Source organism: Aquarana catesbeiana, linkage group LG01 (genome assembly GCF_042186555.1).
Source record: "Aquarana catesbeiana isolate 2022-GZ linkage group LG01, ASM4218655v1, whole genome shotgun sequence".
NCBI classification, from domain to species: domain Eukaryota; kingdom Metazoa; phylum Chordata; class Amphibia; order Anura; family Ranidae; genus Aquarana; species Aquarana catesbeiana.
The window spans coordinates 603,150,081-603,176,239 of record NC_133324.1 but is presented as its reverse complement, the minus strand read 5'-3'; the positions used below and the strand labels follow the sequence as shown (position 1 = coordinate 603,176,239).

The 26,159-nt window shown below is 39.9% G+C and overlaps 1 protein-coding gene across 1 annotated transcript in view; it reads right to left on the bottom strand.

The window, feature by feature from the left end:
• Positions 1 to 529: 529 nt before the first annotated feature.
• Positions 530 to 26,159, bottom strand: part of NRTN (neurturin) — a 253,877-nt gene continuing 228,247 nt past the window's right edge. The window contains exon 3 of the mRNA XM_073598914.1: positions 530 to 6,362. Coding sequence (XP_073455015.1) covers positions 5,929 to 6,362 — 434 coding nt within the window. The 3' untranslated portion in view covers positions 530 to 5,928. The remainder of the gene's footprint in view (positions 6,363 to 26,159) is intronic.

Here is a 26,159-nt window from a genome sequence, read left to right as displayed (position 1 = left end):
TGATTGACTTCTTTGAATGATATCTACTATCAAGGTGTAGATTTCATATGCTGAACACTGAAAACTTCACATTTTCCTTGGAATGATTCACAGTCAAGTTCCTCTACCTCAAACTCACTCATCCATGTCTTTATGGACCTTGCTTTGTGCACTGGTCCAAATCATTTGGTGGAGGGGGGGATTATGGTGTAGAGTTGTTTTTCAGGGGTAAGGCATCAGCATACCAAAACAGTTTGGACAATTTCATGCTCCCAACTTTGTGAGGATGGCCACTTCCTGTTCCAACATGACTGCACATCAGTGCACAAAGCAAGGTCCATAAAGACATGGATGAGCGAGTTTGAGGTGGAGGAAATTGACTGGCCTGCACAAAGTCATGACCTCAACCTGATAGAATACCTTTGCGGTGAATTAGAGACTGGAGATTGCGAGCCAGGCATTCTCATCCACATCAGTACCTGACCTCACATATTCGCTTCTGGAAGACTGATCAAACATTCCCATAGACACACTCCTAAACCTCGTGGACAGCCTTCCCAGAAGAGTTGAAGCTGTTATAGCTGCACAGGGTGGGCCAACATTGAAACCTACGGACTAAGACTAGGATACTATTAAAGTTCTTGTGCATGTAGGCAGTCATCCCAATACTTTTGGTAATATAGTCTACTTTATCATGGACTACACCCTTCAGACCTCACTAGAAAAAAAGAGGATGAGAAATGACCCCAGAAGAAATCACACACAGTCTAATAGCATGGCACAGCTGAACTTTGACATTGCTTATTCTGCATTTAGCTTGGCTTTAGCTAAACTTTACAGCACCATTTGCAGGAAGGTTGCCATGAAGACTATAAAATGTGGACTAAGAGAAACATCCTCCATACACAATAATGGTCCTAAATGGTCCTAAAATACTGAAATAATGATTGAACTTAAATAGTGAAATATTTGCTTTGCTACCCTATTTATATGCATCTAACGGTAACTTTTAAAATGTTTCCTACCAAAGAATTTTGCCTTGCAAAAAATAAATTAATAATTGCACCCACATCTGATACTTAGTCAGCTGGAGTTGTTCTATACCTTTTTAGATTCAGTAGTAAGCATTATTCTACTTGTAAATTGACATTAAACAGGCAAAAATCATGTTTATGTGATTGTAACATTTTATAATTAAATCCACTAGAGGGTGACCATTACCTGTGGAATCATGTTCTCGCTATCTTCAGGGGCAGGCTCAAACAGAACTTGTTTCAGAGCATAGAAATGGTAAACCCCAGTGAGAACATAAATTCAGAGATCAAAACAGGTTGAAACAATAAGGGCTTTTACTGTGTTTTGCCTACCAAGTGCTTAAGTAGAAATCCCTGCCAAATTCTACAAAGTACCTAAAATCCTCATTAGCTTTCTAATATCATTAGCAGAAAGGCCAATATGGAAGGTTATTCCCTTTTTGTATGTTTCTCAGTTTTTTGGGTTTAATCAGAAGTGACATGAAGCCAATGTTCTGTAGGTCAAATATTACAATGTATTTATTAGGCAGTGCAAACAGCAGTTAAGATTTAAAAAGGAAAGTATCATCTTTTTGAATTTGAATGCATTAAACTAAAATCTAAACTACCTTAGTAAATGGGTATGACTGTATTCTTTATCATGTTTTAATTTACACACAGTGATTAAGCAAACAACTATCAAGATAATTTAGCAGAAAAAAGAAAGGAGGCTGGACTTCAAAATAAAAGCCATAAGAATTTAGTGAATGGTCCAATGCGCTAAAGCGCCTCTCTCTTTCAGACAGTGGCATTTTGGGTGATCTCTCTTGCACTAGGCTATTGATTGAGGATTTATTAAATGGTCCCGCACAAGACAGACCATCTGAAACACTGTCCTTTGAGGGGTGGGTGGTCTGTCTTACAGTGTATCTTTCATTAAATCCGTAACAATGACTTTGATTTTGTGGTGAATCTGTTTCTCTTGTTTCTACTATTAAATTGAAGGCGGAGAACAAACCACTTGTGAGCCAGTCCTGGGCTCTGGGGGTGCATGGGTATAAATATCTGTAGTGGAGCACAGTATCTTTGATCCTATGAAATCTATCAAGATCATTCACCTAATCTAACCACTAGCTTGTAAGGAATAATTGTAATGCTGTAGCTTATTAATATTCATTCTGTTATCATTATTATATCTTTTACATTTTTTCCCTCTGAAGCTTACAGTAGCTATTCTAAGTGGTGCACCATACTGTTTCTGCTGGTGGTACAGGCAAGGGCACATGGGTATTCACCAGATCTTTAGGCTCTTTAATAGAAGACCCCTCCAGAACATTACAGCTATAGCTGTTGGCCTGTCTAAAAAGGTCTGATATTGCATAAACTACATGTGAGAGTGTGCAAAAGTGTCAGAGAGGGAAAATGCTGGACTGAAGCAGAATGATCATATGTAAGAAATGGGAGGATAGTGGGTAAGTGGACAAGATGTTCTGGGCACAGTGCACAAAAGTCACAGAATGTGGAAGCGATGAGGCAGTCGATATGTGTAGAATGAGGGAAGCAGAAGATAAGCACAAAGTGGATAAAAAGGACTGTTGTGGACTGAATGAGACAGATGGATAGAGGAGATATTGATGGTCAACAATATAAGCAGAAAGAGAAGGTGGATTGGACGAAGTATTGCCAAACATATGGACAGGAAGGAATTGGACTGGACTATTGTGCAAATGTGGCTAACAGAGAAGCAGAAAAAGATGTGATAAAGAAAGAAATGCTATAGAGACTAAAAACAACAGACCTCAAGAATATAGCGGAAGAGACTTTTTCCTGGCAAAATGAGCATTCTTTCTTTTTTTTTTAAATTTGGTTTTTGTGTTTTTAGAACTTCATGTTGAATTTCTAGTATCTTGTATTTGTGGGAAAACAGGTGTTAGGGCGCTACAACCTTCCAACATAACAGCTTCGCCTGCTGCTCAGACCTCAAGGCTGCTGACACCTCCACCTTATCAGAATAAGGAAAGGGATGGTCGGCACTCGGGAAGACATCCAAAAAATAGTATTTCTTTATGAACTAAATGTGTAAATTGCTGTAAAAACAGCCTATGCATTTCTGACATAAGTTATTTACTGTTTTTACAGCATTGTACATGTTTAATAAATAAAGAAATGCAATTTTTTGGATGTAACTGAAGTGCCAACCATCCATTTCCTTAATCTTATACTTTGTGATTTAACATAAAATCATTATAAATGTGCGTAAAAGTTAAATTTTTAGTCACATTTAAATCCTATAGATAAGGTTCATAGATAATCGGGTTTAGCAGTTTAGACCTGGGTGGGGAAAGTGCTAGCTTACATAGCTTCTGTGTATAAGCTTGGTTACTATGCATACTTTTCACTTGATAAAACATTATTGCTTAAAAGTTAATCACTTAAAAAGGCATTAAAATGTATCTCTAGACAAAACTAGTTTTGGACAGAGTAGGAAAGGGTTAGACCCTGTCAAGTTTTTATTTCTATGCGTGTCCAATTGGGCAGATTCACCCCTCTATTTGTTGTGGTGACCATTGTCACTGAAATAGAAAGTGATGAGCGATCCAACATTTTAGAGTTGTCCCCCTGAACAATAAGTAAAGGAAAATCTTCCAATGGGAAAGCCTGTTCTGAGGACAACTCTAAAATGTTGGATTGTCCCCAGAACAATAGGTAAGGTAAAATATTACAATGGGAACACATATTTTTGGACAACAGTCTAAAGCTGGGTATACACGTTCAGTTTTTTTTTTGCTCGACCAGCAGGTTGAATAGAAAAATCTAGATCTAGATCTCTCCCACTGTGCTTTGTATTCTGACATGGGAACTTCCCCTCCTCCAGAATACACTGATCAGCATTTGCAGCCATTGGCTGCAAGTGCTGACTGAATTGATGGTTTTCCAGCAAGACTGTTCGAAGAAGCCAGGTGTTAGACCGGCTTCTGTTGAACAGATAGGGGTACACATGTACTGAAAGTCAGATCGTTCCTGCTGTAGTGGCTGACCTTCGGTGCATGTGTACCAGGCTTTAGTGGGAATTGTCTTCACTTTATGAGAGTTCCACTAACTTCCATTTGCATCTCTGGGACAGGAAGTAAAAAGGAAATCTCATCAATGGTACAAATACAGCAAAAAATAAACTGTCAGGAGTTTAACCTTTCCATACTCTATTCAAAACTAAAAATAAGTTTTGACTATACATATAATTTAACTTGTGGCTATTGGTATACAATCACTTTTGAACTTTAGTTCTTCCAAAAAGAGTTAAACCAATGCAAGCATGCTAGGATGAATACCTATAATTGGTTCAATTTAAACATATTTTTTCTAATGTTTAAAAAAAGAGTTGTACACAACAACACATTTATTGTTGTACTGTAATTCTTATACACTTTAGAAAGTAGATGCAAATATCTAAATTATTTCTTTTCATCTGTTTGTGTTATATTCCATATATGTATGTCTGCAGCTTTTTCAATAGGAAAGTGTTGTTGCCATTTAAACAAAGGCTTTATAGATGTAGAAAAGATTAGCCATTATATGGTAAGAGGATTAATTATAGCTATAAATATAGATGCAGCTAGCTGTAACTGTAAATTGTAACACTGCACAGAATCCTAAAGACTCGACTTTCTATTTGAGCAAACAACATCATTTTATCTAGAATAAATAAGGTGTCCGGGAAAGAATAAATGCAGCTTTTGCCATGGAAGAGATCAGTGTTTTCACCTGGCCCCCTACTGTATTTTCCACCGGGGCTTAATGATGCTGCTGCTAAGTGAAATCTGCCAGGGATGTGACAGATGACAGTGCTAATGGATCTCACTGCTGATGGTACAAACATATATAGGGTCACAAACCTATAAATATGCAAGCATGTGAGTCACAATTACAGCAGAGGACTACATCCTGCACTTTTTCAGCGAATATGGAACCATTTGTTTTGGGTGGACTTTAGAAGAGAGTTTAAGCATCTATGGGACAAAATGATTGTTCCTAACTTTTCTGTTAAGCCACATCTAATGGATTCTGGGTAAATTGCGACATCTTTGTACTAGAATAGCTCATTATTTGTATTTATACATATCTCTAGCGTGTAGAATGTAAATACAAAATTTCATCATGACTATGCAAAGATAATAGAGTAGGTCATATCTCTGTTATAACCAACCCTGGCCTGCTGTGAAAGGTCTTCATAATACTTATAAATAATACCCTTATGGGAAAAATGTCACCCCATACTAATAGGCATTCAACGACATTTACAGGCAAAACGTGCACATATATAATTAAATATTGTTTATAACCTGTCGTCTGTATATTGATTAGGCTGTTGTAACTGCATAGTAAAATGCACACTAGCAACAAGTCACAAACTTTTAAAGTGAAAAAAGCTAGGATTTTTGGCACAGATAACAATAACTGCTTAATATGTTATACAACGGTCCCCACTCACATCTGTTTGCGAAGTTGCAAATTGTGTATTCTGTTGGTTAAATCAAGCCCTGAAACTTTGAAAGTGGCTATTGGAAGATGAACTGGCTAGACAGCCTTTAAAGCAAACTGGTATTTAGTTTATCATAGTAACAAGGAAGGAAATTCCACATGCAGCTCAAAACTTTATTCCCTTTCAATTTCTCTGTGTTTACTGCACAGAAATGTCACAAAATAGAAGGGCCAAGGTAACCAAAATCTGTATATGTTACAGAGAACTTTCAACTTTCCACATCCATCAAGCTGTATTGATTTTTCGAAACCATTTGCTTAAGTAGCAAAATCAGGTCTCCATTTTATATAATTAAGTGAGGTAGAAATGATAAATCTTGTGAACTCCTGTTTCCAGGTGACAAAAACAGCAGAGATAGGACATACTCATTATTTTTCTTTCATTTATTATTATTTGTCAGACGCAGCCACAGTCTTTAGCTGAGACCTCTTTAATAGTATGGTAATGGTTTTTGGAGTCCAGAAAAGAAATATCGTCATCGTATGCTAGAGGCCTGCAGCAAGGTCTTGCTCTCACTTTCTCTTTTTTTATTTTCTTTTTTCCTCGAATGCTCTGTAAAGAGAGGTCGTAGTTGCGCACAGCAGCTTCGCATGTACCACTGCAATAGCGAAACAGGACTGTCTCGTCTGATACATATCCCAGCCCCAACTCGCTGACTCTGACTTCCAGCTCCTTTATGGTGCATGGCTGTTTTCGCACACGTGCTCTCTTCATCCTTGGTACATTTTTTGGGTCGTCTCCAGAATGCAAGGACTGGCTGTACCTTTCTACCAGAGTAGATACAAGCTCTCGTATCTCCCCTTGAGTGTAGCTTTCGAAAAGAGCAGTGTCTGAAAAGAAATGTCAGAGTAAATAATGAGTGGCCAAATAAGTAATACCGCTATCATAAAGAAAATATGATGCCTTTTATGTAAACTTTTGAAACTTTCTAACATGAGCGATTGTTGCATCAGTGTGAACCGGGCCTAAGGAAATAGCACCATATTCGATACTGATTCACCAAATGTAAATTTCAGGACATATCTCAGACTTTTTAAGCACCCTTTTCTTCTGTGTTAGCTCTTATCAAAATAAATTACTGCACAAGCCAAAATATATTTTGTTTTAAGTTTTGGGCTAGAGTGTTACTAATCAGTCACAATCAATAAAATATACCAGAGATTCTAAACCTTTCCCACTCAATTCACCTCTACAAAAAAATAGTGGTATTCAACTGTAGCCGAGTCAAGCACAAAAAATAAAGATATGTAGGTGAAGTACTGCTGGTAAGGATTTTTGTAGGTATTTAAATCTAAATAATGAAAATTACTGCAGTGCAACTCAGCAAATCAATGCTTTATATCAAATATGTACTGTAGTAAGAAACAATCCACTGTGCTAATGTACAAGAAAAATATGTATAAACACGTATCCACTCAATTTATAACAATATTAAAAAAAGTCTAATAAATAATTCAGCCACCACTGTGACAATGTGAACTGGATAATGTAATGTGCTTTATGTTTCCACCACCCATATAAATTACCAGAAAGGTCATAACAAGCTTTATTTCCTTCAGGAATAATGGCTCCAATGATCGGCTGGTGAATCTTCACTCTCTCCCAAAAATGGGTACACTGATCCTCAGAAGCAACAGATGTACATTATAAAGTATCTCACAAAAGTGAGTACACCTCTCACATTTTTGTAAACATTTTATTATCTCTTTTCATGTGACAATACTGAAGAAATGACTCTTTGCTACAATGTAAAGTAGTAAGTGTACAGCTTGTATAAGAGTGTAAATTTGCTGTCCCCTCAAAATAACTCAACACACAGCCAGAACTGGAACCATGTCCTGTGGTCTAATAAGACCAAGATAAACTTATTTGGTTCAGATGGTGTCAAGCGTGTGTGGCGGCAACCCGGTGAGGAGTACAAAGACAAGTGTGTCTTGCCTACAGTCAAGCATGGTGGTGGGAGTGCCATGGTCTGGGGCTGCATGAGTGCTGCCGGTGTCTTGTCGAATACAGTCCCCTATCCAGAAGTGTCCGCCCTGTGCTGCGCAGGCGCAGTACGGAGGACAAACGAGACGCCGAAAGTCTCCGAAGTTCAACAGCTGATCATCAGCTGTACACGGTGCCTGTGCATTTATTCTTACCCTACGTCCAGGATCATTCCCTACTATCCAAGTGGACATAGAGTTAGAATAAATAGTTGCCGAGCGCAGCGAGGCCGTGCCCGAAGGTGGCGAGCGAAGCGAGCCCGCAAGGGGCCCTCTTACACAGCCATCGCTAACAGGAGCCCGAGCGCCGTGTACAGCTGATGGTCAGCTGATCAACTTCGGGCATTTTCGGCATCTCCTGCTGCTCCGTACTGCGCAGGCGCTGCGCCTGCGCAGTACGGGGCGGACACTATCTGATAGGAGGACACTATATGTCAGAACACCGGCATACTTCATTGAGGGAACCAAGAATGCCAACATGTACTGTGACATACTGAAGCAGAGCATGAGCCCCTCCCTTCAGGGACTGGGCCGCAGGGCAGTATTCCAACATGATAACGACCCCAAACACATCTCCAAGATGACCACTGCCTTGCTAAAGAAGCTGAGGGTAAAGGTGATGGACTGGCTAAGCGTGTCTCCAGACTTAAAACCTATTGGGCATCCTCAAACGGAAGGTGGAGGAGCTCATGGTCTTTAACATCCACCAGCTCCGTGATGTCATCATGGAGGAGTGGAAGAGGACTCCAGTGTCAACCTGCGAAGCTCTGGTGAACTCCATGCCAAAAAGGGTTAAGGCAGTGCTGGAAATAATGGTGGCCACACAAAATATTGACACATTTGGCCCAATTTGGACAATTTCACTTAGGGGTGTACTCAATTTTGTTGGCAGCGGTTTAGACACTAATGGCTGTGTGTTGAGTTATTTTGAGGGGACAGCAAATTTACACTATTATACAAGCTGTACACTTAGTACTTTACATTGTAGCAAAGTGTAATTTCTTCAGTGTTGTCACATGAAAAGATATAATAAAATATTTACAAAAATGTGAGGGATGTACTCACTTTTGTGAGATACTGTATATGAGAGCAAACAGAAAGCGCACAAAATCTAGTGTTCCCAGTTTCAAAATGTAATATATAAATAAAAATAGAGGTATTGCACTTACAAGGCTATCACTGCAGCCAGTGCTAACTCCAAAATACATGTACAAGCATCAGTCGGTGTTCGGCTCGATTCCAAGATGGTCGCAGGATGAAGTGGCTGCAGTGCTAGTCTTAATGGTCACTGACATTTACCACACCACTCTTTTTCCACACCACTCCTGGTCCTGCCCACTGACACTCATCTGTGATGTCAGGAAAAACTATTTGTTGCATATGTGACATCTATTGATGTCATTATGTTCGGCCACATCCTGGCTGCCAGTGATATATTTTTCTTTTTTTTTTTTTTTTTAACCATAGATTTTTATTAAAGAATTTCAGTTTATACATGAAGTACAAAGCATTGTTTACAGTATAAGACATAAACAGGGTGAGAATTGACTGACAGTCATAATTCCACAAAGAGATAACTCTACGTGAGCCGCCTATAACCATGTAGCTAATGACCTCAACAGGAGGTAGGCCCTGTCACCCCGACTGGGTACAGACTGTGAGCAGGAACCTCTAGTAGTCTTAAACCAGGCAGCCCTCTACTGACCTTAATGAGGGTCAATAGTGAGGAAATGCTATATATATTCATATTGAACTTTGTAGACAGCTATCTTATGAACTTCAAACATAGATATATTCTTAGTACATTAAGAACAGAAAACACATACCTTTTAGAGCAGTCACTTAATAATATAGTCTGGGATGGTTTTTCTGGTTTGACTACTTCTAATGATGTCGACTTGTTTATTGATATTCTGATTGCTTTATCTAATTATTTAAACATTTTTACCACTATAAGCCTAGTCGTTTAGCCTAAATATCATGAAACACAGTACTCGGTTTCACAAGTGAGAGGGAGCATACGATATATTTTTCTATATCTTTATCTTGGAAAATTGTTTGTGCTGTAGGAGCCATGAAAATATGATATTCACTTTCACAGGAACTAATTCTACCAGAATCAATATACTGTTTTGGGAAAAGAGTAAGACATGTTTGTGGCAAACAAATATCAGTGCCCTGGAAAGGTGGAGGTGCTCCATAGAGTGGTCAGCCAGTAGTGAAGCTGAAGGTATTGTTAATCTTCCAAGGACAGAGCTTTTTAGGTTTCTTGGATAGAGGACCAGAAAGGAAAGGAAAGGGACGTGAGGAAGTGGCATACACGTGTGAAATCATGCCTGGTCCACCATGAAATCTCCCCAAGTTGTTCGAGGCCTCGAGGGAAGAGAAGATTGTTCAGAAGTGGGAGCAAAATTAGAAAGAGAGACATGAGGTTACCTGTTTGACAAACATTTTTTTTACCTTTAACTACTTGCCTACTGGGTACTTTTACCCTCTTCCTACCCAGGCCAATTTCCAGCTTTCAGCGCTGTCACAATTTGAATGATAATTGAGCGGTCATGAAACACTATACCCAAACAAAATTTGTATATTTTTTTGAGACAGATAGAGCTTTCTTTTGGTGGTATTTAATCACCAGTGGTTTTTTTTATTTTTTGCTAAACAAGTGAAAAAAGAAGGAAAATTTTGAAAAAAAAAAAAAAGGTTTTTATTAGTTTTTGTCATAAAAGTTTCTAAATAAGTAATTCTTCTCCTTCACTGATGTGTGCTGATGAGCCTGCACTGATAGGCACTGATATGCTGCACTGATGGGCACTGAGGTGGCACTGATGAGGCTGCACTGATATGTGGCGCTGATGGGCACTGATAGGTGGCACTGATGGGCACTGATAGGCGGCACTGATAGGCGGCACTGATAGGTGGCACTGATAAGCATCCCTGATGGGCACTGATTGGCAGCACTGATGGGTACTGATTGGCAGCATTGATGGGTACAGATTGGCAGCACTTGTGGGCAATGTTGGGTCTGGACTGATAATAGGGACACTGGGGGCACGTGGGCAGCGCGATCATGTGAGGACATTCATAGACGTCCTCCTGGCAATGTGAGCCCGCATTATAGCCAAAAGAAGAAGGGAAGAGGTTAAAGCATATGTAAACCCAGTCACTAAAATATCAAATAAGCTTTAACTTGTTAATAAACTTTGAATAGTAATTTTGCAGTGTGTTTTTAAATTTACTGCTTTTAATAAAATAATATATGGTTTTCCTGCTATGGCAGTCATTCTTCATACACTTCCTGCTATAGGGTGACAATGCTCAGTCCCTCTCTCTCTCTCTCACTACTGTGCTTGTCACCCTGCCACACAGGCTTCTGGTGAAAGACAAAAAGTGGCAGTTTCAACATATATTATGCAGGCGTTGTCACCATCCAGTGTGATAGAAAATGGGTAAAATGGATGAAAAAAAAAGCAGGTCTAAATCTGATGTAAACTTTTCATAAATCTGGGGTATGACAAGTGGGTAAAATTCTAACGTGTTTCGCACATAACAACATCGATGACACTACCCTTGTTTTCACCAGTTAAAAAAAAAAGTAAAAGGTGCAAAGAATGATGTTTGCTAGCTTGTCAAGGTTGCAGAATATTGAATTCATACTGCCAGTTGATCAAACACCTAAAACCTATTTTTTTACTCAGGATAACCTGGAAACTAGTGAAAAGGGGGGTATTAATGGAAATGGTGCTTATGAAAGCACACTTTTAAACATATGACACATGTGACTACTGATTCAAATGTAGCTGTGTGTCTACTATTGAGCTTCACCTCTTGAGGATTTTTTTTTTTTTTTTGTAAAAGCAGTTATGTGTAGCCTGGTAAACACTTGAAAAGACATCTACAGTTCAATATGCTGGTTGGAAATCATAAATATGAAATGTTAATATGCAGTATTTCATATTTTTTTTAACAGAACAAAAATGAATCAAAAGAAAATATATACAAAATCAGTATACGTTCTCTTTAAATAGTATTTATGGGGATAATTATAAATATATCGTCCTCTCTCCACCTGTTTTCTAAAATAGTAAAATTCATATTTCTTGAAAGTTCGAATAATAACTTGATTTTTCTTTAAATTGGTAAAAGAACTACATTTTCTTATTTGATATCATCAAGCTTCAGACATCTAGGGAATGGTTGGTGATATCCCCCGACCTATTTATTTACTTTTTAATTTTCCTCTTTTCATGGGCTGGGTCATACAGTAGTTGAAATTGCTGCAACGCACTTCATCTATAGCAGCCACTTTTCACATATGCTGTACAGGGTCTAGTATTTGGGTGCCCTGAGACCAGTGTTAATTTTGGCAGCAAATTTCGATTCAGTTTTAGTCTTAAGCCCCGTACACACGATTGGACTTTCCGACGGGAAATGTTGGATGTGAGCTTGTTGGCAGACAATCGGACCGCGTGTATTCTCCATCAGACAATTGTTGTCGGATTTTCCACCAACAAATGTTGGCTAGCAGGTTCTCAAATTTTCCGCCAACAAATGTTTGTTGTCTGATTGTCCGATCGTGTGTACACAAGTCCATCGGACAAAAGTCCAAAGTACAAACACACATGCTCAGAAGCAGAAGCGGTCGGTCTTGTAAACTAGCGTTTGTAATGGAGAATTAACATTTGTGACGTGGCAAATTATGAAATCTCCAAATGCAGCGCACAATTGTCTTCTTTAATGGGATAATAATGAAGCTGCTTTGCTGGTGATACTGATGGAGTTATTTGTCATTTGAAGTAAAACACATAGCCAAGTATTTTTTTTATTGTGCATTAAAAAAATAAAATAAAAATTAGACATGCTATCTGTCAATAGAACTTAACCAAAAAGTGCATTCTATGCATCCAAAAATATAGAAAATATACCAAATCAAATCATTATTATTCAACCCAAAAAATAATGTCAAAGCAATAACTCCAAGGACAATAATAAATAACACCTTATCTCCTCCGATTCCGCAACATGTTTCGTGGACAAATGGCTGCTCAGAAACGGACTGAAAAGCGCGAAATGAAAAGAGCTAAATGAAAAACGCGAAAAGAAAAAGGCAAATCAACACGCACCAAACTTCTACTAACACAAAATTAGCAGAAGGAGCCCAAAGGGTGGCGCTAAAGAGCTGAAAAACCACGTAATACGTCTAGTACATCACTACGTTCGTAATTGTTGGCCAACACTTGTGTGACCGTGTGTATGCAAGACAAGTTTGAGCCAACACCCTTCGGACAAAATTACACGGTTTTGTTGGCCAACAATCCGATTGTGTGTACGAGGCATAATGGCATTTTTAATGGCATTTTAGTTTAAGTCCAATTTAAGTCTTCTGCAAGTGTTTTAGTCATAGTCTTTGACTAAAATGCCATTTTAGTTTTAGTCCCATTTTAGTCATTGTATTTCAGTCGACTAAAATCTCCAGTACATTTTAGTCGAATAAACTAATTTTAGTCAATTAAATTTGAATGTGCACAGTACACAGCCCCCACAATACGCAGCCCCCACCATCTGCACAGTACACAGCCCCCACCCTCTGCACAGTACACAGCCCCCCACCCTCTGCACAGTACACAGACCCCACCCTCTGCACAGTACACAAACCCCCCACCCTCTGTACAGTACACAGACTCCCACAATACAGACCCCCACCCTCTGCAAAATACACAGCCCCCATCCTCTGCACAATACACAGCCCCCCCACCCTCTGTACAATACACAATGACCCCCCTGCACAGTGCACAGACCCCCACCCTCTGCACAGTACACAGACCCCCACTCTCTGCACAGTACACAGACCCCCACAATACACAGACACCCACCGTCTGCACACTACACAGCCCCCGCCCGCTGCACAATGCACAGCCCCCACCCTCTGCACAATACACAATGACCCCCCCCTGCACAGTACACAGACCCCCACTCTCTGCACAGTACACAGACCCCCACCCTCTGCACAGTACACAGACCCCCACAATACACAGACCCCCACAATACACAGACACCCACCCTCTGCACACTACACAGCCCCCAGCCTCTGCACAATACACAGCCACCACCCTCTGCACAATACACAGCCCCCACACTCCGGCGGCACGCGCGCCCCTGCTATACCGATTAAAGGAGCCGACGTATAGCTACAACAGCTCGTGGGAACGTGCCGACCTGCCCCAGTATAATGACGGCGGCTGGTCGGCAAGCAGTTAAACAATGTGAAAATTAATTAAATAGGCAAAAAGAAGGGGGGAAAGGGAATGGGAAAATGTGGGACTTTAAATGGGACGCAGGAAAACCTACATCTCCATCCCTAATATAAATCTAAATAAGCAGCAAATTGGGACTTTAAATGAAGCATGTTCAATGTGGTTAGAAAATTAATCAATAATAAAAAATATATATGTATTTATTATCTGGACAGTGGAAAACTGTCTCATATTGAATACAGCAAATGATAAACATGCAAAAAATATATACATTAAAGACCATTGTCCTAGAAATAGATCATAGCATAAAAGTACACTACACAAAGTGGCATAAAATATCATCCTCCGTGTTTATGTGACTTTCAAACAGAGTGGTATAATACTAATAAATCCAAATGAGCTAAAATCAAATAGACGGTCTATATAAGACATGGGATGCATCCAGATATGCCCGAAATGTTTTGTGGCTAAAAAACACTTCCTCGGAGGGCGGGTGCATCTAAATAAATAGAGAGATAAATAAGCCAGTATAATACAGTGTAGACAGGGAAAAATAATAAAATAATATGTAAACGACAGTAATCAACTATCCCCACATACAGTGCTGTGAAAAAAGTATTTGCCCCCTTGCTGATTTTTTTGCATATTTCTCACTCTTAAATGATTCAGATCATCAAACTAATTTTAATATTACACAAAGATAACCTAAGTAAATCCAAGATGCAGTTTTTAAATTATTATTTAATTTATTAGGGGAAAATAGCTGTTCAAATCTTCCTGGCCCTATGTGAAAAAGTAATTGCCCCCTCCCATGCTGAATCATGAATGAACTGTGTTTAAGCACAGTTTTTTGGGAAGCTGAATTAAATTTCACTTGCCACACCCAGGCCTGATTATTGCCAGACCTGATGAATCAAGAAATCACATAAATAGAAGCTGTCTGACATGCTAACAGATCACAAAAAGTCACACATCATGCCACAATTTAAAAAAATTCAAGAACAGATTAGAAACAAATATGTAATGGTCTAGGAAGGGTTTCAAAGCCATTTCTAAGGCTTTGGAACTCCAGTGAACCATGGGAAGAGCCAATATCCACAAATGGAGATAACTCCATTTGTGGTGAACCTTCCCAGGAGTAGTCGGCCTACAAAAATTACTCCAAGAGCATGATGACGACTCATCCAGGAGGTCATAAAAGAACCCAGAACAACATCTAAAGAACTGCAGGCCTCACCTGCCTCAGATAAGATCAGTGTTCATGATTCAACAATAAGAAAGAGACTGGGCAAAATGGAATCCATGGGAGAATTCCAAGGCCAATGCCACTGTTGACCAAAAAGAACACAAAGGCTCATTTCACATTTACCAAAAAACATCTTGATTATCCCCAAGACTTTTAGGCAAATATTCTGTGGACTGATGAGACAAAAATTTTACTTTTTGGAAGGTGTGCGTCCCATTACATCTGGCATAAAACTAATACAGCATTTCACAACAAAAACATCATACCCACAGTCAGACATGGTGGTGGTAGCGTGATGGTCTGGGGCTGCTTTGCAGCTTCAGGATCTGGACGACTTACCATAATTGATGGAACCATGAATTCTGAGCTCTACCAGAAAATCCTAAAGGAGAATGTCCGGCCAGTTCGTGACCTCAAGCTCAAGTACACTTGAGCTTGAGGTCACGAACTGCAGCAGGACATTGATCCGAAACACAAGAGCAAGTCACCCTCCAAATGGTTCTAACAAAGCAAAATTTAGGTTTTGGAGTGGCCTAGTCAAAGCCGGACTTAAATCCAATTGAGATGCTGTATCATGACCTTACACAGGCTGTTCATGCTGGAAAACCCTCCAATGTGGCTGAATTAAAACAATTCTGCAAAGAAGAGTGGGACAAAATTGCTCCACAGCAATGTGAAAGACTCATTGCCAGTTATTGCAAACGCTTGATTGCAGTTGTTGCCGCCAAGGGTGGCACAACCAGTTATTAGGTTTAGGTGGCAATTACTTTTTCACATAAATCCAGGCAATTTTGGACAGCTTTTTGCCTTAATAAATGAAACCATCATTTAAAAACTGCATTTTGTATTTACTCGGGTTATCTTTGTGTAATAACAAAATTTGTTTGAGTCATTTAAGTGTGACAAATATGCAAAAAAAAAAAAAAATCTGAAAGGGGGCAAATACTTTTTCACAGCATTGTATACTCACATACGAACGAAGCCTGGAACCTGGCATCTAGGCTTCTGTTACCTCTGACCATGAAAATAGTTAAAGTCACAGAGTGAAAACTAGAGGAAACCTACAGAATGCTTTGTTTGAGTTACCGTAATTAATTCCAACTGAGACACAAGCAATTTGGTGTTTGGCTGCTCCTGAGTAGAGATGAGCAGCCTTTTTGCTTGCCAAACCTTACCTAAGACAGAATTGTGAATGAAGAAAGGAACCAGTATTGGATAGGGAATATTTAAAGCTAAGTACCCCCTTCCCACACACACACACACACACACACTCACAAACAATACCTGCCAGCCAGCACCATTGTGGCTATCCCTGTCGTGGTAAAGTAGCAATTGGAGTGGAGGTTTTTTTTTTGCACAGGAGGGCTAGTGAGGTTGGGTTAGTGTACTTTTCCAGTAAGCAAACTTACATTTTGCTCCTTCCCCCTCTTGCCCATTGTACTTTTTAATTTCCTCTCCTTACCCTGTGAAGCCAGATATACTCACATAAGACCACCTTCAGGTCACTTATTGCTGCTGGTTCTGGGTGAGAGGACTGCTGATCTGCAGAGCTGTGATGCCACCTCCCCCCCCCCTGGGATCTCTGGACCCCTGCTGCCCCTCTCAGATAGGATCCTACTTTTCTGGATCATGAGAGATCCCCACCGTTGGACATCCAATAAGAAGTGTCCACATCTTGTGGGCTCTGATATGGACATCCGAAGAATGACCCAAACAGGAAGTAAACAGAAGAGAAGACTTGGGGTTGTAGCATCATGTTACTGCAGTTTACAGTAAGTGAAAAAATGCATTTAGATGGCATTCTATGGCACAGAGAGTTACATGTGTATTAAAAAGTTTTTATTCCTAACTTTGCCCCAGATGATTTAGTTAAAGGATCAGTAACAGCAGTAAACAGGTAGGCTGCACACAAACTTCCTCATTTCCTGCTCCACATGTTTTAAGCCAAAAGCACATAAGAGCCATGGTCTATTCCTCAGTGGTCTAAGTTTTGTAGCTATCATTTCTAAGCACTTGCCTGGTATTAAAGTAGAACTTAACTGTATCTAAGCACCAGAAATTGAACAAGCTATTTAATTCATTTTAGTCATCAAAGAACACTCACTCATTCATCCAGGTCTCCATGCTTTATTTTGTTGAGAATTCACTTTAAACTCCCCCCAGCATTTGTAGCCACTGCCATCTTTAGTATGGCAGATGATTCATATAGCATTTACTTTCTGCCCTTAGCACAATGCAGGCAGAAAGGTATGCCTAACTGAGAAAACCCCTCCTCAAGATGAAAGATAAAAATGCCCATGAAGACTCCTGGAATGTACAGTATGACATCATTTTGGCCAAGGTCAGAAACCAGGAAGCAACTTCCTATCTATTTACTAAGGCTAGAGCAGCATAAGGATCAATATTGATTGAGAGGGGTATAGACTGGCACCAGCATAACAGGGGCTATATATTTTAGGGATACTACAGTAGCTGAGGCTACAAAGGCTGATGTGCCACATTTCTATTAAACATAGGGGGTTATGCATAATAATTTATATACCCGATAGATCGGTTTGCTACATTTGCTGTAAATTTCTTTGACAAACAGTTTAACATTAATACTGTAACATGTAATGTGTAGAACTATGACAGTGCTGGACCTCATTGGCAGAAACACTATTGCAGAATACAGATGGTAAAAAAATTAAAAATATTTTTTACATACGTTTTCTTTTTAATTTGTACTGTCGGTTTGGGTGTAGTAAAGGAATGAGGTCCCTATACTGCCAGATAAGCAATACTGATTTAAGCACATAAATTTCTAGGTACTATAAAGAGAAATCATGTGCATTTATCCACAGCAAACAAAACTCCTTTTTAGAGTTCATTGTTATAAAACATTCAAAGCAATAACCTCGCCCTTTAATTTCTCTTTCCATTTTTTATCTATTATCATTCAGTTAGTCTCTTCCCCTGTACTACAATCATTTCCCATAGTTTTAAACACCTTTTTTTTCTGATGCCACACACAAACCATCTGCATAACAGAGTGACTTTTTATAACTTCTCACACTATTATTTACTGTAATTCCTTAATTTAACCTCTACCATTGCTCAATGTTACAGTTCCTTATAACTCAGGTTATTATCCTTTTAAGTACTCCGCTATGTCTCTTGGTGTCAACTTAACACCTCAATATGCAGATCCTACAAACATTTTATACCAGTGTCATAAAAATACAGAATTTATTATCCAGGACATATGCAGATCCGCTGCATAAAAAATATTAGCTTTCATTTATTACTCCCAGGTGTAAAATGAAATTGGATTGTAAAGTGACATCTGGGAATAAAACCATTGCAGCAACAAACTATGTAAAGTATTTAACCCTGTCATTTCTTTTGGGTGGCTTAACATTCTCTTAATTCTTAAGGCAAGAAATCTGAGAAGTAAACCGTTGTGGGTATCAATGCCTAAGAAAGGGTTAAAGGTCTGTATGTCAATGAAATGGGTATGATACCTTTGATCAAAGGAACACTGTTTCCTGCAATGCAGGAGAACATTCCCAATGTTCTTTAAATTAAAACCACCAGATAGGGCCTGGGGAGCAGATAGATGTAGACCAAGTGGTTGTTTGTAAGGAGACTCACTGTAATTTGATGTGGTCCTTTACTACCTGACTGGTTGGATAATATCTTCACAGCATATTGGGTTTCTACACTTTCAAAACATTTGTAAAACACTTTCGATAATCAAAAACAGCAACTAGTAGTGAGCAAATCAATTCTTAGGCCAGGCAAAGCTTTGATCTATTGCATTTTTTTTTTAATATATACATTGTCCAATCTATAGAGAAACATTCAGTTTGTGAATCACCATTGCTGGGATTCCTGAACTGGGTGGTTCTTAATAGATCACACAGATACACATGCAAATATTTGGGCAAAGCTGATTCTCCAGATTTGACCATCATCACTAACAGTAACGCCCGTTATAAAGTTAGCTCAGGACACACTGGAACATTTGGTTGCACTGAAGGTTTTTACTGATGTTTGTGTCTTTAGTAAGGAGGTTTCCCTTGCTTTCTCTCCTATTGTAAGAGGTACAGGGATGTAATTAGAATTTTCAAATTTTGCTCAAATTAGTCATTTTTGAATTTTGGTGCTGACCCATAATGACCTGCGCATGTTTGACCCTGGCCAACATCTACACGGCATCAAAAAAAGTTCTTGGAGGTGAATAACCGCACTATAATGGAAGGGGGTGGGAGGCTAAAAGTAGCCATTAGAGTTTAATAAATAAAAGCAATTAGGCTGTTCACTTTGCAAGAGAAATTGTACTTTGCGAAGGAACTTTTCCCCAGATCCTAGTGAATGAGGTGAAGCTATGCTGACTTCCATCATCTAATCATTCACAAAAATGCTGTGTTTTAAATTTTCCTTGCACATGATCGGGTAGTGTTTGTAAAGTGAAATTTTACAAACATTCACTAACTAAGCTCTGGGGAAAATTCCCTTGTATAGTGCATTTTCTCTTGCAAAGTGAACAGCCTGTTTGTCCTTAGTAAATCAACCTCATGGTCTTAGGTGGGGTTATTTACTGAACCTGGAGAGTGCAAAATCTGGTGCACATCTGCATAAAAACCAATCAGCTTCCAGGTTTTATTGCCAAAGCTTAATTGAACAAGCTGAAGTTCGAAGCTGATTGGCTACCATGCACAGCTGCACCAGATTTTGCACTCTCCAGTTTTAGCAAATCAACCCCAGTGTGTTGGAGTTGATGATAGTGAAAGGAAGGGGAGAGTGTTTAATAGAAAGAGATTTGTGTGGTTTAGTGGATTAGGTGATTTAGTGAACAGTGCTTGAGTTCTGTGTATTATATTATTCTGTGTATTATAGTGATGAGGTAAATTCTTTCTTCTTTTATAGAACCAAGAAAGTCCCTTTAAGGATTAAATATTGTAAAGCAACAAGAGATTGATTTTCCTTTAGCATGTAACCCCTCAGCTGTGTTTTTTTTTCTTTGAATTGTTGTATTTTCCCTACTTTTTATAAACTTCTTTTAATTTGGGGTTGATTTGTGAGCAGCAGTCATTTTATGGGCTTTTTTTTGGATGAGGTAAGGGGGGTCATTTAGTGATTGTGTATTTTGTTTTCATTCTGTTTCGATAGGGTAATACTTTTTTTCTTTTAGTATGGGGTTATTACAGCACAACAGTCACTTGTGTATCCTTTTCCTCTCACTAGCTCCTGAACATGAACAATTTGGGTGTAAGCTCAAATATTTTAGGGAGACAACTCCTTATGGCTTTCAGTTTTCATCAGGCCCTGGGTCTGAACCAACTTTTTGGCTTGGTCCTCGACTATGCTTTTTCTTAATCCCAACCTGTGACCACTTGTTACTGACATTTGGCTTGTTTTCTGACTATGCTTCTGATTGATCTCTACCTGCTATATTTGATACTGGACCACAGCTTGCTTACCTCCTGATGGGGTGATCCTGAGAACTGTGACCTGGTACCAACATGTAGTGAAACCCATCACCACAAACAGGAGCTCTGGTGAAAACCAGTTAGTGCTTAGACTCCGCACCTCAGGTGAGCCCATTTCATCCACCAGGATGACTTGCTGCTGCACATATCCAGCTGGTTTGTGGGAGCGTCCCTACTGCTATAGTTACTGACCCCCAAACCTGACCACTGACCGTGACAATTTTGCATGTAGGCCCAGGGCTTTTTTCTCAGACAATATGTGCAGGAACTCCCCTTTTCTGAGTCACCCCTTTTCCCCGCCCCTACCCACCTCCGAGCACCGTCCCTTGGTTCCATCCCCTACCCACCTCCCAGTACCACCCCTTTTAGACAATACAGAACCAAATATCATTTTGTGGTGCTAAGTCATTTGTATGGAATTTGGTAATGATATCAAGAAAAGCAGTAAAATAGATCCCCTTCAGCCAGAAACAATAGATCCCCCTAACAACAATGTACCACCCACAACAAAATCCCCCCCAGCAACAATAGACTCCCGGCAGCATCAACAGATCTCCACACAGCAAGCATTAATAGACTCTCTGGCAGCCATCAATAATAGACCCCTCCCCCAGCAGTAGATCTCCTTCAGCAACAACTGACCCCAGCAACATAAGACCCACCCCTAGCAACAATAGGTCCCCCACCAGCAAAAATAGACCTCCTCAGCAACAATAGACCCCCCTGCAAAAATAGATCCCCTTCAGCTAGAATAGATCACTCAGCAGTGAGCATCAATACCCTGCAGCACACCCCAGCACCCCTTGCCATTACATACAGTCAGTCCAGGAGGTGCCGGAACTGCGTTCCCCCGCGTTCCCGCTGAAAAAAAGCCCTGTGTAGGGGTATCTTGTCTGCACTCTATCACATATCTAAAAGTAGAAAAACAGTTTTGTCTGGAGATAGGCCTCTTTAAACAAAAGCTTGAACAGTTATAATATTCCACATTAAATTTATTAAAGTAATCACCCAGTGTGCTGAGCCACCTTCTTAATTAATCTACTTAAAAATGTGTTTGTTTTCAGTGTCTAAAAAAATAAATCCATTCACTATTACAATAAATAAAATTAAATTATCAATAGAAAAAAAATATATAGATATATATATCTATATATATTATATATATATATATATTATATCTAGATATCTTATATAGATATATAGATATAGATATAGATCTATATATATATAACTATATAGATATATATCTATATATATATATATATATATATATATAGATCTATAGATATATCTATATATATAGATAGCTATCTATATATATAGATATATCTATATATATATAGATATATATATAGATATATCTATATATATATACCGTATTTATCGGCGTATAACACGCACAGGCGTATAACACGCACATTCATTTTAAGAGGGAAGTTTCAGGAAAAAAACTTAAATTTTAAGGAACTTTGAAGTAAAATAAGGGTCAGTGCCCATCTGCAGCCTCACCATTGCCATCAATGCAGCCTGATCAATGCCCATCTGCAGCCTCACAAGTGCCATCAATGCAGCCTTATCAGTTCACATCAATGCAGCCTCACCATTGCCATCAATGCAGCAGCCTCACCATTGCCATCAGTGCAGCCTGATCGATGCCCATCTGCAGCCCAGAGGGGACAGGGAGCGGGGCGGGACGAGCGCCGACAGATTACATACAGTGAGAATCTCCTATGATAGACAGAACAGTGGTCCAATGGCGGCCCAGGAGACAGGAGTTCCTATTACAGAGGCTGCCAAGTAAACCGGAGATTCTCACTGCATGTAATCTGACGGTGCTCGTCCCGCCCCCCTCCCTGTCCCCTCCGAGGCAGCCAAAACTGAAGTATTGGCGTATAACACTCACGCACTATTTGCACCCGATTTTCATGGTGAAAAAGTGAGTGTTATACGCCAATAAATACAGTGTATCTATCTATCTATCTATCTATCTATCTATCTATCTATCTATCTATCTATCTATCTATCTATCTATCTATCTATCTATCTGTCTATCAATCTATATATCTATAGATATAGATATATAGATAGATATCGATAGATATAGATATCTATATATATAAAAAACATTTTCATTGGTAATTTAATTGTATTTATTGTAAGGGTGAAAGGATTTATTAATGTAGATACCAAAAACAAAGAGATTTGTTTATTAAGTAGGTTTTGATTAGTTATGCATAAATTAAGCACTTTTAATGTATCCAATATTTTACATATGTGTACTGAAATTAATATATTTACATTTAAGAAGAACCAGTGTGCCAGGTATCCAGCTGATCCTGGCTTTAAAGGGAACAGGCATTTTTATAATTTAAAGGTTTTAAATTAAAGTCCATCTTTAACCTCTCGGATGGTGGTGGAAACTTAAACGTGCACATTGGGATTTAATTTCAATTTTTGAAAGGAAAGTTATAACTTCTTTACTGTATGGACTGATTAATCTATGAATTAATTTTGATATCTGTTCACAATTTATTTTTCTGACATATACTTTGGGCACTGGTTTGTAAATAGAGTGTTTTGTGTGGATTTCAGCGCTGCACATTGGGTGATTAATTTACAGACAGTAGGTTTTAACTTTTAGTGCTTCAGTTTTTTTACACAGTCAATGGGTGAGCATGAAGATTATTAATTTATAAATGTATTAAAATGTACATGTAATCAAAACTTTATATATAGCAGTATTCACCCACAAATAGGGATGAGCTTCGTGTTCGAGTCGAACCCATGTTCGACTCGAACATCGGCTGTTCGATCGTTCGCCAAATTGCGAACGATATGGGCCGTTCGCACCAAATTCGTGTGGCGCGTCACGGCCCATAATTCACTGCGGCATCGCAGTGCATTGCTTGCTGATGATTGGCCAAGCATGCACTATGACCCGCATGCTTGGCCAATCACAGCGCCGCCTTAACAGAGAGCCATAATTGGCCAAAGCCAAGGAGGCTTTGGCCAATTATGGCTCAGGGGATTTAGTACACGCCCCACACTATATAAGGCCGCCTGCATGGCGGCCCTGTGCAGTGTGTTCCGGTGTGCTTAGAGAGAGAGAGAGACAGTGTCATTTCATTTGAGTTAGCTAGATTAGGCAGGACAGTCAGTCAGTTAGCTGCACTTAAAGTGTATTGTGTATATATATGCATCCCAGGTGTTGCATATATATATATACACTGTATTCAGTTTAGCTAGATCCGTTCCTGTTATCTTCTAGACTATTTACATTTAGTGCAGTGCGTCCTGCTCACAGTGTTCAGCTAGATCCGTTCCTGTTATATTCCTACTGACAGGCAGGCTTGTCTTGTTACAGTATTTTGAAGAAAATTACTGGTGTTCTTTTGATCCTATTAGTACCACAGTCAGGCAGCTAGACTATTTACATTTAGTGCAGTGCGTCCTGCTCACAGTGTTCAGCTAGATCCGTTCCTGTTATCTTCTTACTGACAGGCAGGCTTGTCTTGTTACAGTATTTTAAAGAAATTTACTGGTGTTCTTTTGATCCTATTAGTACCACAGTCAGGCAGCTAGACTATTTACAGTTAGTGCAGTGCGTCCTGCCCACAGTGTTCTGCTAAACCTACAAGTAAGTGGGGTGCGTCCTGCTCACAGTGTTCAGCTAAACCTACAAGTTAGTGGGGTGCGTCCACCTCACAGTGTTCAGCTAAACCTACAAGCTAGGGGGGTGCGTCCTGCTCACAGTGTTCAGCTAGATCCGTTTCTGTTATCTTCTTACTGACAGGCAGGCTTGTCTTGTTACAGTAAATACAGCTACCTGAAGAAAATTGCTGGTGTTCTTTTGATCCTATTAGTACCACAGTCAGGCAGCTAGACTATTTACAGTTAGTGCAGTGCGTCCTGCTCACAGTGTTCTGCTAAACCTACAAGTTAGTGGGGTGCGTCCTGCTCACAGTGTTCAGCTAAACCTACAAGTTAGTGGGGTGCGTCCACCTCACAGTGTTCAGCTAAACCTACAAGCTAGTGGGGTGCGTCCTGCTCACAGTGTTCAGCTAGATCTGTTTCTGTTATCTTCTTACTGACAGGCAGGCTTGTCTTGTTACAGTAAATACAGCTACCTGAAGAAAATTGCTGGTGTTCTTTTGATCCTATTAGTACCACAGTCAGGCAGCTAGACTATTTACAGTTAGTGCAGTGCGTCCTGCTCACAGTGTTCTGCTAAACCTACAAGTTAGTGGGGTGCGTCCTGCTCACAGTGTTCAGCTAAACCTACAAGTTAGTGGGGTGCGTCCACCTCACAGTGTTCAGCTAAACCTACAAGCTAGTGGGGTGCGTCCTGCTCACAGTGTTCAGCTAGATCCGTTCCTGTTATCTTCTTACTGACAGGCAGGCTTGTCTTGTTACAGTATTTTAAAGAAAATTGCTGGTGTTCTTTTGATCCTATTAGTACCACAGTCAGGCAGCTAGACTATTTACAGTTAGTGCAGTGCGTCCTGCTCACAGTGTTCTGCTAAACCTACAAGTTAGTGGGGTGCGTCCTGCTCACAGTGTTCAGCTAAACCTACAAGTTAGTGGGGTGCGTCCACCTCACAGTGTTCAGCTAAACCTACAAGCTAGTGGGGTGCGTCCTGCTCACAGTGTTCAGCTAGATCCATTCCTGTTATCTTCTTACTGACAGGCAGGCTTGTCTTGTTACAGTATTTTAAAGAAAATTACTGATGTTCTTTTGATCCTATTAGTACCACAGTCAGACAGCTAGACTATTTACAGTTAGTGCAGTGCGTCCTGCTCACAGTGTTCTGCTAAACCTACAAGTTAGTGGGGTGCGTCCTGCTCACAGTGTTCAGCTAAACCTACAAGTTAGTGGGGTGCGTCCACCTCACAGTGTTCAGCTAAACCTACAAGCTAGTGGGGTGCGTCCTGCTCACAGTGTTCAGCTAGATCCGTTTCTGTTATCTTCTTACTGACAGGCAGGCTTGTCTTGTTACAGTAAATACAGCTACCTGAAGAAAATTGCTGGTGTTCTTTTGATCCTATTAGTACCACAGTCAGGCAGCTAGACTATTTACAGTTAGTGCAGTGCGTCCTGCTCACAGTGTTCTGCTAAACCTACAAGTTAGTGGGGTGTGTCCACCTCACAGTGTTCAGCTAAAGCTACCTGTAGAAGGTTGGTGGTGTTCTCATACTACAGGCAGGCAGTTGATTTTGCTAGCTGCAGTATCAGTATATATATATATATATATATATATATATATATATATATATATATATCCCAGCTTAGTGCAGCTACAGGCCATTAGTATGTCTGGAAGGCCAAGAAGGAGAGGCAGACAGTCACATGCCAATAAGAGAGGGCAAGCAGGCTCTGTGTCTAGTGCTGGTCGTGGAGACGGTGCATCCTCATCAGCACGTGGCCATGGGACACGCTTGGCCTTTTTTTCGGCAGCTGGCCATGTTGAGCCGCAACATGCGGAAGACTTGGTCGAGTGGATGACCAAGCCGTCCTCATCCTCCTCATCCTCTCTCACCTATGCCCAGGGTACTTTGTCTGGCAAAGCAGCGGCCTCTTCCCTCGGCTCAATGTCATCAGTGACTCCTTCCCTAGCCCCACCATGTCCTCCTGAGGAGTCCCTCGAACTGTTTGACCACAGTGTTGGGT